Here is a 16,806-nt window from a genome sequence, read left to right on the forward strand (position 1 = left end):
AGAGGCTACTCCTGCCCCAAGAGAAGCCGTCGATGGTATTAACATCACGGGGTCGTCATCCCATACATAGTCTTTATTTGACGAGGCTCAAGACATCAAGGAGAAACCTAACGAGTCATCTCGGGCCGCAAACAAGGCCATCAACCTATTCTTTGAGGGTGTGGACATCGGCATATTGAAGGACTACTCCGGATTAGGTCACCTGGAGATCCCCAAAAAAGATGCATCGTCGGAATCAGGCAAGCCGATCCCGAGACCGAAGCTGGTGAGGCAATTCCCTGCCCCGAGTGTGGATCCTGACCATAAAAGAACGGTCATATTTACAATCCCAGTGGATACCCAGGTGCTGTCCAAATCAGTTGGCGTTGCTAGCTATCTTCGTTGCATGGTGACCTAAGAGGACCAAGAGAAGATGAATGAGGTGAACACACCGAGCCTCTTCAATGAGACACAACAGGCGCAAAACCGGGTATGCTTCTCTTTTTTTTTGTCCTTTCTGTAACTCATTTAGCCTTAGAATATCTCCATGATCTCATCAATTTGTTTTTCAGGCCTCAATGCTTTATCATGAAAGCTTTCATAAGTCTCAGATGGAAGTGAGCCAGCTGCGTTCGAGCTCAAGGAGCAGGTCCGACAGAAGGACATGTACAAAGATCTCAGTGAGCAAAGAGAAGAGGCCTTCAAGGACCTTCCTATTCTCCAAGATGAGCTAGAAATATCTCAAAAGGAGGCCTCGTTAGTGAAATCGGAGCATGCCGTACTAGTCGAGAAGGTAAGGCTATTTGAGATTAATAACGAGAGGTTAATTGTAGTAGATAATGCCACAACCTCGCAGGTCCAAGAGAAGATAGACCTGATAGACCAGCTACGAGCCGAGATGAACAAGCTCAAGGCTTCGACCGAGACATTGAGGAGTAGAATGGACCTTCTAGCCTCAGAAAAGGAGGCTACCAAAGAGGAGTTGGCATCGATCAGGTACCAACTCAGGGTGATGAAGGATAAGGCCGACAAGTGTTCTCGGCTAAATGATGAGCTTCGAGCACAACTGAGTTCGCCCATTTCGAAACGGGACGACCTCGACAGGGAGTATACCGCGTTGAAGTCCAAGTTAGAGGCAGCTTCAACCGATTCCTCCGAGGTCGAGGAGATGCTGGCCCAATACAAAAATAACGAGGAAATAGGTAAGTCATGCTTAATAAAAAGGCTGAGTACATAAAATGGCTATCCAGGAGGGAGACCCTCGAGGAGATTCATGCTTGGGGGTTCGATTTATCAGCCGAGATTGCAGAGGCCAAGAGGCTCGAGGCCGAGGCTAAAATGATATATGAGCCCGAGGGTTCTAGTACTGAATCTGTTTCTGGTGCAGATGAGGCGGAGATGCCTTAGTTTATTTTTCATTTCTTTTGTACATTCGTTTTTATTTATTTTGAGGCTGTTCTATCGTGCCTTTGTAAATATTTTTTGGAATATATATAAAATTTCTCCTTAGTTATGATGTGTTATTTACATTTTCAGTATCCATTTGCAACTCTTTATTTGAAGAATGTTATTAATGCCTTAGCATAAAATTGGACATAATCTAGAGTGCTCGTTCCCCCGAAGCTCGAATGAGGCCTGGGTTCGATAGCAACTCCAAGTTGCTTAGTCTTCAAAATACCCGATAAAAAATAAAGACTTTAAGATACTTGAATGTTTCAATCGTACACTATGGTGTTTTGCTGTGGGTGATCTTTTAATATGTTTTAATCATATGTAAGGTCCTTACTTTCTGAGTATATACTTCGATGTCTACGAGCCACTTTGATTTGGCCGTAGCCTTTCATGTTCGGGCTCTGCCTAATAGGGTACAGTTCATTTGACTGTTTGACCCTTACAACGAATTCTAATACTCGAGCCTTGGCTTTAATATCAAATAATAATGCCTTCTAAGGATCCTAACTTAGGGCGTAATTAACCCCTCCCCCCCACAATATATGAAATTGAGCTTGTGAGGGTCCAAATACTGTCAGTCTAGTACGTGTAGTCAGCAATTCCAGCCTCAAGACAGTATTTGAAACTAAGGTAGCACATTTTACTATTGCATCATTAAAAACCTTGTCGTAAAACCCACTTCGGGGAAAACCGGTCTAAGAGAAAAAGGGTACAACACGTGCTTTCAGACCTAATTATTAAATTTACCCTCGACCGAGTACCTACATAAGTTATTCCAAAGCATAACAAATTCCAAAGGAAAATTTGTTCGTACCTTAGTAGTAGTACCGCTTTGAGTGTGGCACGTTCCAGTTGCTATGTAGTTGCACACCGTTCCCTGACTCGAGCTTATATGAACCTTTCTCGGTTATTCATGTAATTTTGTATAGAACGTCCTAGCTTGGGCCTAGTTTCCCGTCGTTTGGGTTCTTATACCAAGTCCCCAACTTGGAAATGTCGAAGGCTAGTCCTTTGGTTGTAGTACCTCCGTATTCGCTGCTTTTGGGCAGCTAACCAGACCAGGGCGGCTTCTCGCCTTTCGTCCAATAAGTCCAAACTTGTGAACATGGCCTCGTCGTTTGACGCCTTAGTAGCATACTGGAACCTTAGGCTTGGTTCCCCTACCTCGATCAGGATTAGAGCTTCTGCGCAGTAGACTAAAAAGAATGAGGTCACACTGATACTTTACTTCAAAGTCGTTCGATATGCTCACAAGATTTTGGGCAAGATTTCTTTCCACTTTCCCTTCGATTTGGTCAATATCTTCTTCAAGTTTTAGACTATAATTTTGTTTATTGACTCCGCTTGTCCATTTCCACTAGGGTGGTAAGGTGTTGATAAGCTCCTTTTAGTTTTATGGTCTTCGAGAAACTTGCTTACCTTGCTGCCGATGAACTGCATTGTCGTAAACGATCTTGGCTGATATCCCGAATCGGCATATTATATAATCCCAGATGAAGTCTATGACCTCTTTCTCCTGAACCTTCTCAAACGCTTGAGCTTCGAGCCACTTGGAGAATTAATCGGTCACGAGTAGTATGTATTGGGCTTTACCAGGCGCCCATGGTAGGGGAACGACGATGTCCATCCCCTATTTCATAAATGACTAAGGCGATAGGACCAAGTGACGCATTTCCCCTGGTTGATAAATCATCGGGGAATCTTTGGCACTCGTTACATTTTTGTACAAAGTCTTATCCTTCTCCATCTCGTTCCAGTAGTAACCGGCTCTGATCAATTTCCGAACCGAGGATTCTGCTCCCGAGTGGTTTCCACAAGTGCCTTCGTGTACCTATCTCATGGCGTAGTCGGTCTCCCCCGGACACAAGCACCTCACTAGTGGCCCAAAAAAGGATCTTCTTAACAATTTCCTCTTGACTAAGATGAACCTGGCAACTTTAGCACGTAGGGCTCTTGACTCCTTGGGAACGATGTCAATTTTTCTTTCTTCAGGTAGTCTATGTATTTGTTTCTTTAGTACCAAATCAAGCTTGTTGAGTACACCTCGACGTGACCTTCTTCTACCACTGAGTTCATCAACTATACTACTACTCCGGAGTCGAATTCATTGGAGTAGATCGACGACCCCAAATTGGCCAATGCATCGGCCTCGTTTTTTGATCCTGAGGTATGTGCTGTAGAGTCCATTCCTTGAATTAGTGTAAAGTCACCTGTAACTTATCCAAGTCTCTACACATCCATTCCTCTTTCACTTCAAACGTCCCATTAACTTGGTTCATGACAAGGAGGGAGTCACATTTGGCCTTGATCACTTCGGACCCGAGGCTCCTACCTCATATTTAGCATCATCGTTAGTCAATTTTATAATTCTAATAGACTGCCTTATTATGTTACCCACAGGTGGTTTCAATATGATGCCCAATCCGGACCCTTTCACGTTGGACGCACCGTCCGTAAATAGGTTCCAGATCCCCAAGCTAGTCCTTGAGGTGAGCAGTAATTCCTTCTCAAACTCGAGGATCAAGGCCGACGTAAAATCGACCACGAAGTCCTCCAAAATATGAGATTTTATGGCAGTCCGGGGTTTGTACTCGATATCATACTCGCTAATTTCTATGGCCCATTTGGCCAACCGACCCGAGAGCTCGGGTTTGTGCATAGCATTCCTCAGCATGTACGAGGTCACAACACATATGGGGTAACATTGAAAGTATGGTTTTAATTTCCTAGAAGCGCTTAATAAGGCGAGCACTGATTTTTCTAAGTGTGGATGTCTTATTTAGGTATCCCCTAAGGTTATACTAACATAATAAATAGGAAATTATGTACCTTATTCTTCCCAGACCAGGACACCACTTACCGCTACCTCAAAAACTGCCAAGTAGAGGTATAAATATTTGTCTGCCTTCAGAATGTGCAGCAAATGAGGGCTCGATAGATATCACTTGAGTTTCTTATAAAGCTTGATGTCATTCCGGGGTCCAAGAGAAGTCATTCTTCTTTTTCAATAATGATAAAAATTATTGGCTCTTATCCGATGATTAGAAATAAACTGGCCCAATGCGGCTATCCGCCCAGTCAGTCGATGTACTTCCTTAACGTTGTCAACCATGGTAATATCTTCTATAGCTTTTATTTTGCACTGGTTGATCTCTATTCCCCTATTAGATACCATGAATCCGAGGAACTTGCCAGAGCTGACCCCGAAGGCACATTTCTCCGGGTTTAGCTTTGTGTTTTACTTCCTCAATATGTCGAAGGTTTCTTGCAAATGTTTCAAATGGTCCTTTGATCGCAGGGACTTAACCAACATATCATCAATATAAACCTCCATTGATTTCACTATTTGTTCTTCGAACATCCGGTTAACTAGGCATTGGTACGTGGCACAAGAGTTTATTTTAGCCCAAACGATATCACGTTATAACAGTAGGTGCCGAATTTGGTTATGAAATAAGTCTTTTCTTGATTGTCCAGGTCCATCCGAATTTGGTTGTACTCGGAATAAGCATCCTGAAAACTCAGTATCTCATGTCCGGCCATTGCGTCGATCATTCGATCGATATTTGGCAAAGAAAACAAATCCTTCAGACATGCATTGTTTAGATCCTTATAATCTACACATATTCCAAGTTTGTTTCCTTTTTTAGGTACGACTACTATGTTAGTTAACTAATCTGGGTACTTAACTTCCCGAATGGAATCTATTTTCAAAAGTTTAGATACCTTGTCTTTGATGAATACGTGTTTGATCTCAGAATACGGCCTATTGTTTTGCTTGACTAGATGGAACTTGGGACACATGCTTAACTTGTGAGTTGTTACCTCTGGTGGAATCCCTGAAATATCTATATGGGGCAAGGAAAAATAGGCATTAGCTTTAAGAAAGTAAATAAGTTTTTTCCTAAGCTCGGGAGTTAGTCCTGTGCACAGGTATACCTTTCAATACGGTAGTTGCTCAATCAATATAAACCGTTCCAATTTCTCGATCATCGATTTAGTGTCATCGGTTTCATCAAGTGCTATGATAGATATCGGGACTCCGTAATCATCCTCTTCGTCTGTTACGTGCTCCTCCTGTTTTTCCAGCCAGATTGAGGTCGGGATTATTGATTGCTATTTAGTTTCCTTTTCTTTGGTCAGTTCCCTGCTTTTTGATGCCGAAACTGCGGGCACCGAGATTACTTCATCGACAACGAACATTTCCTTTGTGGTCGGTTGTTCCCCATAGACTATTTTGACTCCTCTTCGAGTGGAAAATTTTAACGCATGATGTAAGGTTGAAGGCACCGCTCTTATGCCGTGAACCCATGGCCTTCCGAATAAGGCATTGTACCTCATATCCCCCTCGATCACGTAGAACTTTATTTCTTGGATGGTCTCGACAGTGTTTACCGGTAAAGTTATCTCACCCTTCGTTGTATCGCAAGCCGTGTTGAATCCGTTCAACATCCACACTGCCGACATGATTTGATCCAACAATCCCAGTTATTATACGACCCTCAATTGGATGATGTTGGCCGAGATATCTAGATCAATCAATACACGTTTAACTAGAGATTTATTGATAAGTACAGATATTACCAATGCATCATTATGAGGCTGGATGATGCCCTCGACATCTTCATCACTGAATGAGATGACCCCTTCCGGGACATAGGCCAAGGTGCATTTTTTCATTGTGATAGAAACGTTGGTGCGTTCTATCATTGGCCCTTGGGGGACATCCACTCCCCCAATGATCATGTTGATCGCGTGCTGGGTCTCTTCTTGTTCGACCATTTTGTTGGCGTCCCTGTTTCTGAAATAACTTTTGGCCCGTTCGCTTAGGAATTCTCAAAGGTGCCCATTGTTGAATAATTCAGCAACTTCTTCCCTTACCTCTAGACAATCTTCGATCCTATGACCGTGAGTACCGCGGTACTTACACACCAAGCTATGATCTCGTTGGCAGTATTGATTTGTCCACGTATTATGTTTGAGAAAAATGCTTGACCGAGATTAGTTAAGTAGGGGCTATGCGAACTTAATTTCTGATTAATTATTAGTATTTTAGGAAAAGATAACATAAGATTGAACTCTGCTAAGAACTAGAGTTTGAACTTCTGCTAAGAATTCTCTAAAAATAAAGTAATTACTAAAAATCAAAAAATGAATCATAATATGAAGCCAATGAATGAGCAAATTGATCTAATGTAGTAAACGATTGATTTGTGTCCCTTAAATCTAATTACTCTATGATTTGAATCATACTATTCTATTTGAATTAAGATAGATTGAATAAAAATGTAAATATTTAATTTTGTAGGAACGATAATCCTTAACATTGAAATGGATAGATTTCTCACCAAGCCGAAAAATATTGAGCCAAGTTATAGTACTACTCGGCCATCCGTGAGTTCACAAATAGCTCCGAAAGTTCAAAGGATGACAAATCCTTCACTACTTTTAAATAGTGCACACATGGTCTTAAAATTCTGGATACGCCTCTATGCATGCGGTTAAAGGATACATGATTTAATTTAATACGAATGATCTAAGAACAGAAAATAATTAGAGTAAAGAGAAACAAAATGATCAAACCAATCATGATGAACAATTAAGCCTGGCTAGATGAATACTGAAAATTGACCTCTGTTGAGCCCTCAAGATGGGCTCGGTGGCAGCCAAATAAATAAGTAGTTGAAGAACACTATACACAGTAGCTAGGGAATGAAAATAAACTTTTATTGCTTTGATATGCATGCCAACAATGTGTTAAAATAAAAAAAATTCTCCCCTTTATATAGTAGAAAAATTTCAATCCTAGTACAAGTTTAAATAACGTAAAACACTTCTTCTTTTGGTAAATGTCGACTCGTAGTTGATATCGGCCAAAATTTGCGTCGTAATATCCGGTTGAGGGCGAATATTACGGATCCCTACTTGTCATGCTCAACCGTTTATCTTTTTCCCGTGGTCTCGAAACTTTACTCGGTCCAGATCCGTTATTTAGTCGTGCCCAATCCCTTATGCATCGTTCATCCCTCTCGAGCTCTGACACGAGGGATCCTTCAGTTTCGCTTGAAATTGCATCGGACCGGGCTTCCCTCTCGTTTCTTTATTAGATAATCGGGGATAACATTATCACCTACCTGTACACAAACATATCTATCTTCCTCACCGGATCATACATAGAGGTTTCATGAGCACTAATAAAGTTACTGTTGGGCTTAAGTTAAGCTTTGTTTGCTAACTTTGTTGTTTGTTTGGGACCACCTATCATTTTAAAATTATTATTTTTTCCTTACAAATTCAATATGTTTGTCTTGTACTATTGTAACAAATTTATAGATGCTCACTCACACAAAAGATAATACTTCTATTTCTTACTAGTCATATTTGATAGGTTTAAGTTTAAGTTTCAATGATGACAATAATATCTTATGTTATATTTGCAGGACTAACAAAAAGGAAAGAATGGAGATGCTCAGCAAGATGCTGTTGCTACATCAATGGTCAATCAAGAGAAGCAAATTTATTCGTCCTCAATAAAAGTAACTCAGATTGCCAATCTCGCCAGTAATTATTCTGTGTCCAGAATTAAGCTCACTTCAGGCATAAATGGTTCCTTAATTCAAGCGGTGACAAGAAAAGTCACAATCGAATCTGGACTCTTCGAAGAGTAGGATTCGAAGAGGCACCCTTGGGTCAAAACCCTTTTGCAAAGATCTCGTGCCTCTGATTTTGCTGAAGACTCAACGACCCTTTTCTCTCCTATAAGAAGGCTGATACTTTCAATAAGAAGACTTGCGCAACTACATACATTATATTCTAAGTCCGTCTACTTCTTAGTTCAAACACTGCAAGTTATCAGTGTCTCAAAAGATAGAAAGATCTAGAACACAAAAGAGAGTTATGTCAATTACTCAGAACTCAAGGTGTGATACTGTTCGCTGGTGGTGAACGCGTTAAAACCATCTATGTTGTAACCTTTTCAAAGATCTTAAGGGAACCCTTGTGACCCAAGGGAAACTGAATGTAAGTACCACGACAGTACCGAACCAGTATAAATCGATATGTGTTATTTACTCTTCTTTACTACTTACTTTCATTCTGCATTGTGATCAGTCAACTAATACTTGTGTTAGTCGACTAATTTTTAAATAGTCAACAATTCACCCCTCTTCTTGTATATTGAATTGGTATCAGAGCTAGGCTCACAATCTTACTTAATCTCTAGTGAGAAAAAGATCTTGGGATCCAATACTGTTGTTGGTGCTCTCTTTCAAGAAGGAACCTCTCAGGTTCGACCTCCTTACTTCAATAGTCAGCATTTCTCTCACTGAAAAGTTCGCATGGAAACGTATACTATGTCATATGACATCAAAGTATGGCGTGTGATCAAAAAATAAAATCTTCCAATTCCTCCCAAGAAGGATGCAAACGGTCAAGTCATCGTATCTATTGATCCTCTTGACTTGGATGATTACACAGATGAACAAGCTGATGTCATCACTGTTAATGCAAAAACAAAAAATCTACTGTACAATGCTGTCACTGGAGAAGAATATGAAAATATATCAAGTTGCGAAACTGCAAAAGAAATGTGGGACAAACTGGAAGTCACTTACGAAGGAACCAACAAAGTGAAAGAGACTAGGATAAACCTCTTGGTTCGGGACTATAAGTTATTTCAAATGAAGAATGGTGAATCTGTAGAAGAAATGTTTTCCAGGTTCAGAAAAATACTTGGAGACCTCAAATCATTTGGAAGACCTATTAAAAGTGGCGAACAAGTTAGAAAGATTCTCAGAAGCTTACCTACAATTTGGCAGCCAAAGGTCATTGTGTTGGAATGTCAAGATCTGGACAAAATTTCCTATGACGAGCTCAGAGGTGATCTAATTGCTTTTGAGAAAACTCATCTTGATAGAAAAATTCAAGAGAAGAAGAAAACTGTTGCTTTCAAGGCAACTGTGGTTGAATCGGAAAATGAAGAAGAAGAAGGAAGAGAACAAGATGAAAACATTGCAATGCTCTCTCAAGTCGTAACCAACATGATGAGAAGAAACAGAAAAAACAGAAGAGGGAAGTTCAACTTCAGGAAAGGAAGGATGAACAATGAAGCTGATAAAAATGATGGAAGGTGTTACGAATGTGGAAAGTTGGCCACATTCAAGCTGACTGTCCGGAATTAAAGAAGAAGCTTAGCAGAAATATGCAAAAGAAGAAAGCTTTCCGAGCATGGAGTGATGAGAAAGAATCTGATCACGAGAAAATTGCTAACATATGTTTCATGGCTCTAAGTGACAATGAAGATTCAGGAGAACTTGGACTAATGGCAGACAACAATGATGAGGAAGACGACTCAAGAGAACCTCGTTCAATGTCAGATGAAGGAACTAGTGAGGTACGTACTCCTTTATGCCCTAATTGTTATGAACTTCAAGAATTTGTTGATATTACTCTTGCAGACATAGAAAAAGTAGTATATGAGCTCAGAAGGACCAAGAGAGAAAGAGAGAGAGAGAGAGAGAGAGAGAGAGAGAGAAGAAAGACTGGGCTTTGAAACTAGAAGTGTGCGAAATTGAGCATGGTATGCTTCAAGATGAAGTTAATGAACTCAAGCTTCAATTGAATGGCTTGCAAAAGACCACGAGTCTCAGTCCAGTTATGTCAAATCAGACTGCTCATCACAAGAAGAAAATTGCTTGTTCTTTTTGTGATAAAAACGACCATAGTACTAATCATTGCAGGAACAAAATTGGAGCTGAAAGTAGTACTGGTAGCTCTAACAACTCATCCTGCTCCTATTGTGGTAAAAGAGGTCACACCTCAAATCATTGCAGGTTCAAAAATAACAGGAGATGGGTCTGGAGACCAAAATCTTCAAATCAAACTAACACTCAGCAATCTAACCATTCAGGACCCAATCATGCTTGGGTACCTAAAAATGAGTAATCTTGTTTTGCAGGAACACCGCAAGAAGAATCGAAAAGGAAAATGGTATCTCGACAGCGCATGTTCCAGACATATGACGGGTGACAAACAACTGTTCAAATCAGTCACCAAGCTAGATGGAGGAACAATTACTTTTGGTGACAAATCTAAAGGAAATGTTATTGGTGTTGGAAAAGTTCCTTTAAGCTCGACATGTGATGTAGATGAAGTCTACTTAGTTGATGAACTTGGCTATAATCTTCTCAGCATCAGTCAACTATGTGACAATGATTATGAGGTTCATTTTAAGAAACATGGCTGGTTTATAGAAGACGAATCAGGTAATATCATTCTCTCATGTAATAGAGACAGAAATGTCTACACTATCAAGAACTTAGAAAACTTTGGGGATCAAATCTGTCTTACATCTATGATTGAAGATTCGTGGGTTTGGCATAGAAAACTTGGTCATGCAAGCATGCATACTATTCAAAAACTGTCTAAATATGATCTTGTTATTGCACTCCCAAAACTAATTTTTTTAAAAGATCATATATGTGATGCATGTCAACTAGGAAAACAAACTCGCTCATCTTTCAAAGTCAAAAATATTGTTTCTACCTCTAAACCTCTTCAATTGCTGCATATGGATTTATTTGGTCTTACTAGAACTGCTAGTATAGGAGGTAAGAAATATGCTTTTGTTATAGTAGATGATTTCTCTAGATTTACCTGGGTTATTTTTCTTAGTCATAAAGATGATGCTCTAAAGAATTTTGAAGTTTTCTGTAAGAAGGTTTAACTAGAAAAGGGATACTACATCTCTACTATCAGAAGTGATCATGGAGAAGAGTTTGAAAGCAGAGCTTTTGAAAATTTCTGCAACGATCAAGGAATCTATCACAACTTCTCTTCACCAAGATCACCACAGCAAAATGGAGTAGTAGAGCATAAAAATAGAACCTTGCAGGATATGGCAAGAACCATGATCGTGGAAAATTCTCTACCTCATCATTTTTTGGAAGAGGCTGTGAGTACATCATGTCACATCATTAACAGATGTCTGATTCGACCAATTCTCAAAAAGACTCCTTATGAACTGTGAAATAGTAAGAAATCAAATATCAGCTATTTTCACCCCTTTGGATGCAAATTCTTCATCCATAACAATGGGAAGGATAATCTTGGTAAGTTATATCCAAAAAGTGATGAAGGTATATTTCTTGGTTACTTTCCTTCAAGTAGAGATTACATAGTTTATAATAAGAGAACCTTATGTATTGAAGAATCTATTCATGTTGTTTTTGTTGATACTAACCCTCGCCCAAGGAATGAACATATTCCTGAAGATGAGAAATTTTCTTATGCTCCTAAGTCAGTTATTGTAGGTAAAGATCATCAAAATGAGTCAGCCAATCAACAGACTCAATCAACTGAAGTACCACCAGAAGATCTTGACCTACCCTAGCCAGATTAGTCGACTACCGAAGAAAGGGTGACTCCAGTAAATACTCCAAATGAATGGAAGAGTGAACCGGGATATCCTCATAAATTCATTATAGGAGATTCACATGAGGGAATAACTACAAGAAGATCTCAAAATAACAATTCTCATGTAACTCTCATTTCTCAAATTGAGCCCAAGAAAATGGATGAAGCTCTAAAGGATTCTCATTGGATTAGTGCTATGAAAGAAGAATTAGATCAGTTTGAAGGAAATAAAGTATGGGAATTAATTCCAAAGCCTCAAAACTCTTCTGTTGTTGGAACTAAGTGGGTCTTCAGAAACAAATTGAATGAATCAGGTTAAGTTGTTCGAAATAAAGCAAGACTAGTAGCTCAAGGCTATTCTCAACAGGAAGGAATTGACTATGATGAAACCTTTGCGCCTGTGGCAAGACTTGAATCCATTCGAATACTACTCGCCTTCACTGCTCACAAAGGATTCAAATTATTTCAAATGGATGTTAAAAATGAGTTCCTAAATGGTTTTATCTCTAAAGAAGTATATGTGAAGCAACCACCTGTCTTTGCAAATGCCACCTTTCCAAATCATGTATACAAGCTGACTAAAACCCTGTACGGTCTCAAACAAGCTCCTCGAGCATGGTATGAAATGTTAAGATCTTTCCTTTTAAATCAAGGTTTCAAACGAGGTAATATCGATACAACCCTTTCATTAAGCAATCCAGTTCAGGTAATCTTATTACTCAAATTTATGTAGATGATTTTATTTTTGGTAGCCCTAACTCTGTTCTTTGTGAAGAATTTGCTCTTTCCATGAAAGAAGAATTTTAAATGAGCATGATGGGAGAACTGACCTTCTTCCTTGGGCTTCAAATCAAGCAGTCCCCTAAAGGGATTTTCATCTGCCAAACCAAGTATACCAAGGAGCTTATCAAAACATTTGGGATGGAAGATGCTAAGGCTATTGGTACTCCAATGAGTCCAACTACCGTGCTAGATGAAGATAGCAATGGAAAACTGGTTGATGAAACCATGTATCCTTTTCCTCGTATTGATGATCTATTTGACCAGCTTCGAGGAGCGAGGGTGTTCTCCAGGATTGATTCGAGGTCAGGGTATCACCAACTGAAGATTAGGGACTCAGACATTCTTAGGACAACTTTCAGGACCCATTATAGTCATTATGAGATCCTCGTGATGTCTTTTGGGATGACCAATGCCCCAACAACATTCATGCATTTGATGAACATCGTATTTCGGCCTTATCTCGACTCGTTTGTTATTGTGTTCATTGATGATATCCTGGTGTACTCTCGTATCCAGGAGGAGCATGCCCAGCATTTGAGGGTTGTACTGCAGCGGCTGAGGGAGGAGAAACTTTATGCCAAATTCTCCAAGTGTGAGTTTTGGCTCAATTCAGTGGCATTCTTGGGGCACGTGGTGTCCAGTGAGGGTATTCAGGTTGATCCGAAGAAGATAGAGGTGGTTCAGAGTTGGCCCAGATCGTCCTCAGCCACAGAGATTCGGGGCTTTCTTGGATTGGCTGGTTATTACCGTCGGTTCATTCAGGGTTTCTCGTCTATTGCATCGCCCTTGACCAAATTGACCCAAAAGGGTACTCCTTTCAGGTGGTCGGACGAGTGTGAGGCAAGCTTTCAGAAGCTCAAGACTGCCTTGACCATAGCTCCAATGTTAGTTCTGCCATCAGCTTCTGGTTCTTATACAGTATATTGTGATGCTTCTCGGGTCGGTATTGGGTGTGTTTTGATGCAGGAGGGTAGAGTGATTGCTTATGTTTCGCGCTAGTTGAAGCCCCATGAGAAGAACTACCTTGTTCATGATTTGGAGTTGGCTGTCATTGTTCACGCATTGAAGATTTGTAGGCACTATCTCTATGGTGTGTCTTGTGAGGTGTTTACTAATCATCATAGCCTCCAACACTTATTCAAGAAGAAGGATCTCAATTTGAGGCAGCGGAGATGGTTAGAGCTGCTAAAAGACTATGATATTACCATTTTGTACCATCCGGGAAAGGCCAATGTGGTGGTCGATGCCTTGAGTAGAAAGGCAGTGAGTATGGGTAGTTTGACATTCCTTCCAATTGGTGAGAGACCCCTTGCAGCTGATGTTTAGGCTTTGGCCAACCAGTTCGTGAGATTGGATATTTTGGAGCCCAGTCGGGTCCTAGTTTATGTGATTTCTCGGTCTTCCTTATTCGATCGCATCAGAGAGCGCCAGTATGATGATCCTTATTTTCTTGTCCTCAAGGACAAGGTTCAACACGGTGACGCCAGAGATGTGACTATTGGTGATGATGGAGTATTGAGGATGCATGGACGGATATGTGTGCCCAATGTGGATGGTTACGAGAGTTGATTCTGGAGGAGGCCCACAGTTCGTGGTATTCCATCCATCCGGGTGCCGCGAAGATGTATTAGGATCTGAGACAACACTATTGGTGGAGGAGGATGAAGAAAGATATAGTTGGGTTTGTAGCTCGGTGCCTCAACTGTCAGCAGGTGAAGTATGAGCATCATAGATCGGATGGCTTGCTTCAGAAGGTAGAGATTCCAGAGTGGAAGTGGGAGCGGATCACCATGGATTTCGTTGTTGGGCTCCCACACACTTCGAGGAAGTTTGATGCCATTTGGGTGATTGTGGATCGGCTGACCAAGTCCGCGCACTTCATTCCTATGAGCACTACCTATTCTTCAGACTAGTTGGTTGAGATTTACATCAGAGAGATTGTTCGCCTGCACGGTGTGCCAGTTTCCATCATTTCAGATAGAGGCACGCAGTTTTTGAGGGTTGTGCAACGAGAGTTGGGCACTCAGATTGAGTTGAGCAAAAAATTTCACCCTCAGACGGACGAACAGTCCGAGCGCACTATTCAGATATTGGAGGACATGCTACGCGCTTGTGTCATTGATTTTGGGGGTTCATGGGACCAATTTCTGCCACTCGCAGAGTTTGCTTACAACAACAATTATTAGTCGAGTATTCAGATGGCTCCATATGAGGCTTTATATGGGAGGCGGTATAGATCTCCAGTGGGTTGGTTTGAGCTGGGTGAGGCTAAGCTTTTGGGTACAGACTTGGTTCAGGATGCATTAGACAAAGTGAAATTGATTCAGGAAAGGCTTCGCACAACGCTAGTCGAGACAAAAGAGTTATGCTAACAGGAAGGTCCGTGATGTGTCTTACATGGTTGGGGAAAAGGTTCTACTGAAGGTATCACCCATGAAGGGTGTTATGAGATTTGGAAAGAGGGGCAAGTTGAGCCCTCGGTTCATTGGGCCTTTTGAGGTACTTCATAGGATTGGGGAGGTAGCTTATAAGCTTACCTTGCCACCTAGCTTGTCGAGTGTGCACCCGATATTTCATGTTTCTATGCTCCGGAAGTATATCGGCAATCCGTCTCATGTCTTGGATTTCAGCACGGTTCAGTTAGATGGTAATTCGACTTATGATGTGGAGCCGGTGGCTATTTTCGGGCGGCAGGTTCTAAAGTTGAGGTCCAAGGGTGTAACTTCAGTGAAAGTGCAGTGGAGAGGCCAACCCGTGAAGGAGGCTACTTGAGAGACCGAGCGGGAACTGTGGAGCAGATACCCACACCTATTTGAGGCTCCAAGTATGTTTCTAGACCCGTTCAAGGACGAACGTTTTGTTTAAAAGGGGAAGGATGTAACGACCCGGCCGGTCATTTTGAGAGTTGTAGCTCTGTTCCCCTATTTTCTGCTCCTATTGTGTTCTACAACTGTATTATGACTTATCAGGTTAGTTGGTTTGGGTCCGGAGTGATTTTGGAGTGAATTGAGACACTTAGTCTCTTATTTGAAAGCTTAAGTTGGAAGAGTTGATCGAATGTTGACCTATGGGCAAACGACCTCGGATTTGACATTTGATGGTTTCATTAGCTCCGTCAGGAGATTTTGGACTTAGGAGCGCGTTTGGAATGAGATTTGGAGGTCCGTTGTAGAATTAGGCTTGAATTGGCGAAAATTGGAATTTTGGCCGGCAGTGAAAATTTTGATATCGGGGTCGGATTTGATTTCCTGAAGTTGGACTAGGTCCATGGTATCATTTATGACTTGGGTGCATAATGTGAGGTCAATCGGACATGGTTTGGTAGGTTTCGACGCCTTTTGTAGAATTTGGAAATTTTGAAGTTTATTAGGCTTGAATCCGTGTGTAATTCATGTTTTTGATGTTGTTTGAGGTGATTTGAGGATTCGCCTAAGTTTTTATCGGGTAATAAGACTTATTGGTACATTTAGTTGAGGTCCCGAGGTAGTTGGGGTGATTTTGGGTGGTTAACGGCTTGATGTGAGTTGAAGAGTACATGCTGAAGTGCTGCTGGTTCTGGTGTTTTTGCACCTGCAGTGGGGAGTCCGCAGGTGCGGTCCCGCAGAAGCGAGTAGGAGGTCACAGATACAGGCAAGGCTGGGTGGACTGGAATCGCAACAGCGAAGAGGGGTGCGCATCTACGAGCCCGCAGAAAGGAGGATGGTTCGCGTCCGCAGGTGCGAGACCTGGGATGCAGGTGCGAGGCTAGTGTTTAAAGTGAGTTTCCGCAAAAGCGGGGTTCCAACCACAGAAGCGGCTCCGCAGGTGCGGGTTTGCTGGGCAGAACATATAAATAGAACACTTCGAGATTTTTCACCATTTTTATCAATTTGAGCTCGGATTTTTGGGATTTGTGAGAGAATTTTCAAAGCAATTACTGAGGTAAGTCCCTTGTGCCTATTTATCTTCAATAATGGTGTTTCTCCACTAACTTTACACCTAGTTAGTGAGATTTTGAAGTGAAATTTGGGAGTTTAGGGCTTGACAATTTGACGGGTAATTGAGGCCGGATTTTGATAAATTTGATATGGTTAGACTCGTGAGTGAATGGGTTTTCGAGTTTTGTAACTTATGTTGGATTTCAAGACATGGGCCCGGGGGCCGGGTTTGAGTCGAATTCTGATTTTTGACTCTAATTTG

The 16,806-nt window shown here is 41.2% G+C and overlaps 1 protein-coding gene across 1 annotated transcript; it reads left to right on the forward strand.

Annotated features, from left to right (window-relative positions):
* The first annotated feature begins 643 nt into the window (after positions 1-643).
* On the forward strand, positions 644-9,611 carry LOC138910480 (uncharacterized). Its single transcript, XM_070201723.1, has 3 exons — positions 644-1,181; positions 7,872-7,967; positions 8,908-9,611. Exons 1-3 carry the CDS (start codon positions 644-646, stop codon positions 9,609-9,611), a joined length of 1,338 nt encoding a protein of 445 aa, XP_070057824.1.
* The last annotated feature ends 7,195 nt before the right edge of the window (positions 9,612-16,806 follow it).

This window comes from Nicotiana tomentosiformis, chromosome 4 (assembly GCF_000390325.3).
Source record: "Nicotiana tomentosiformis chromosome 4, ASM39032v3, whole genome shotgun sequence".
NCBI lineage: Eukaryota > Viridiplantae > Streptophyta > Magnoliopsida > Solanales > Solanaceae > Nicotiana > Nicotiana tomentosiformis.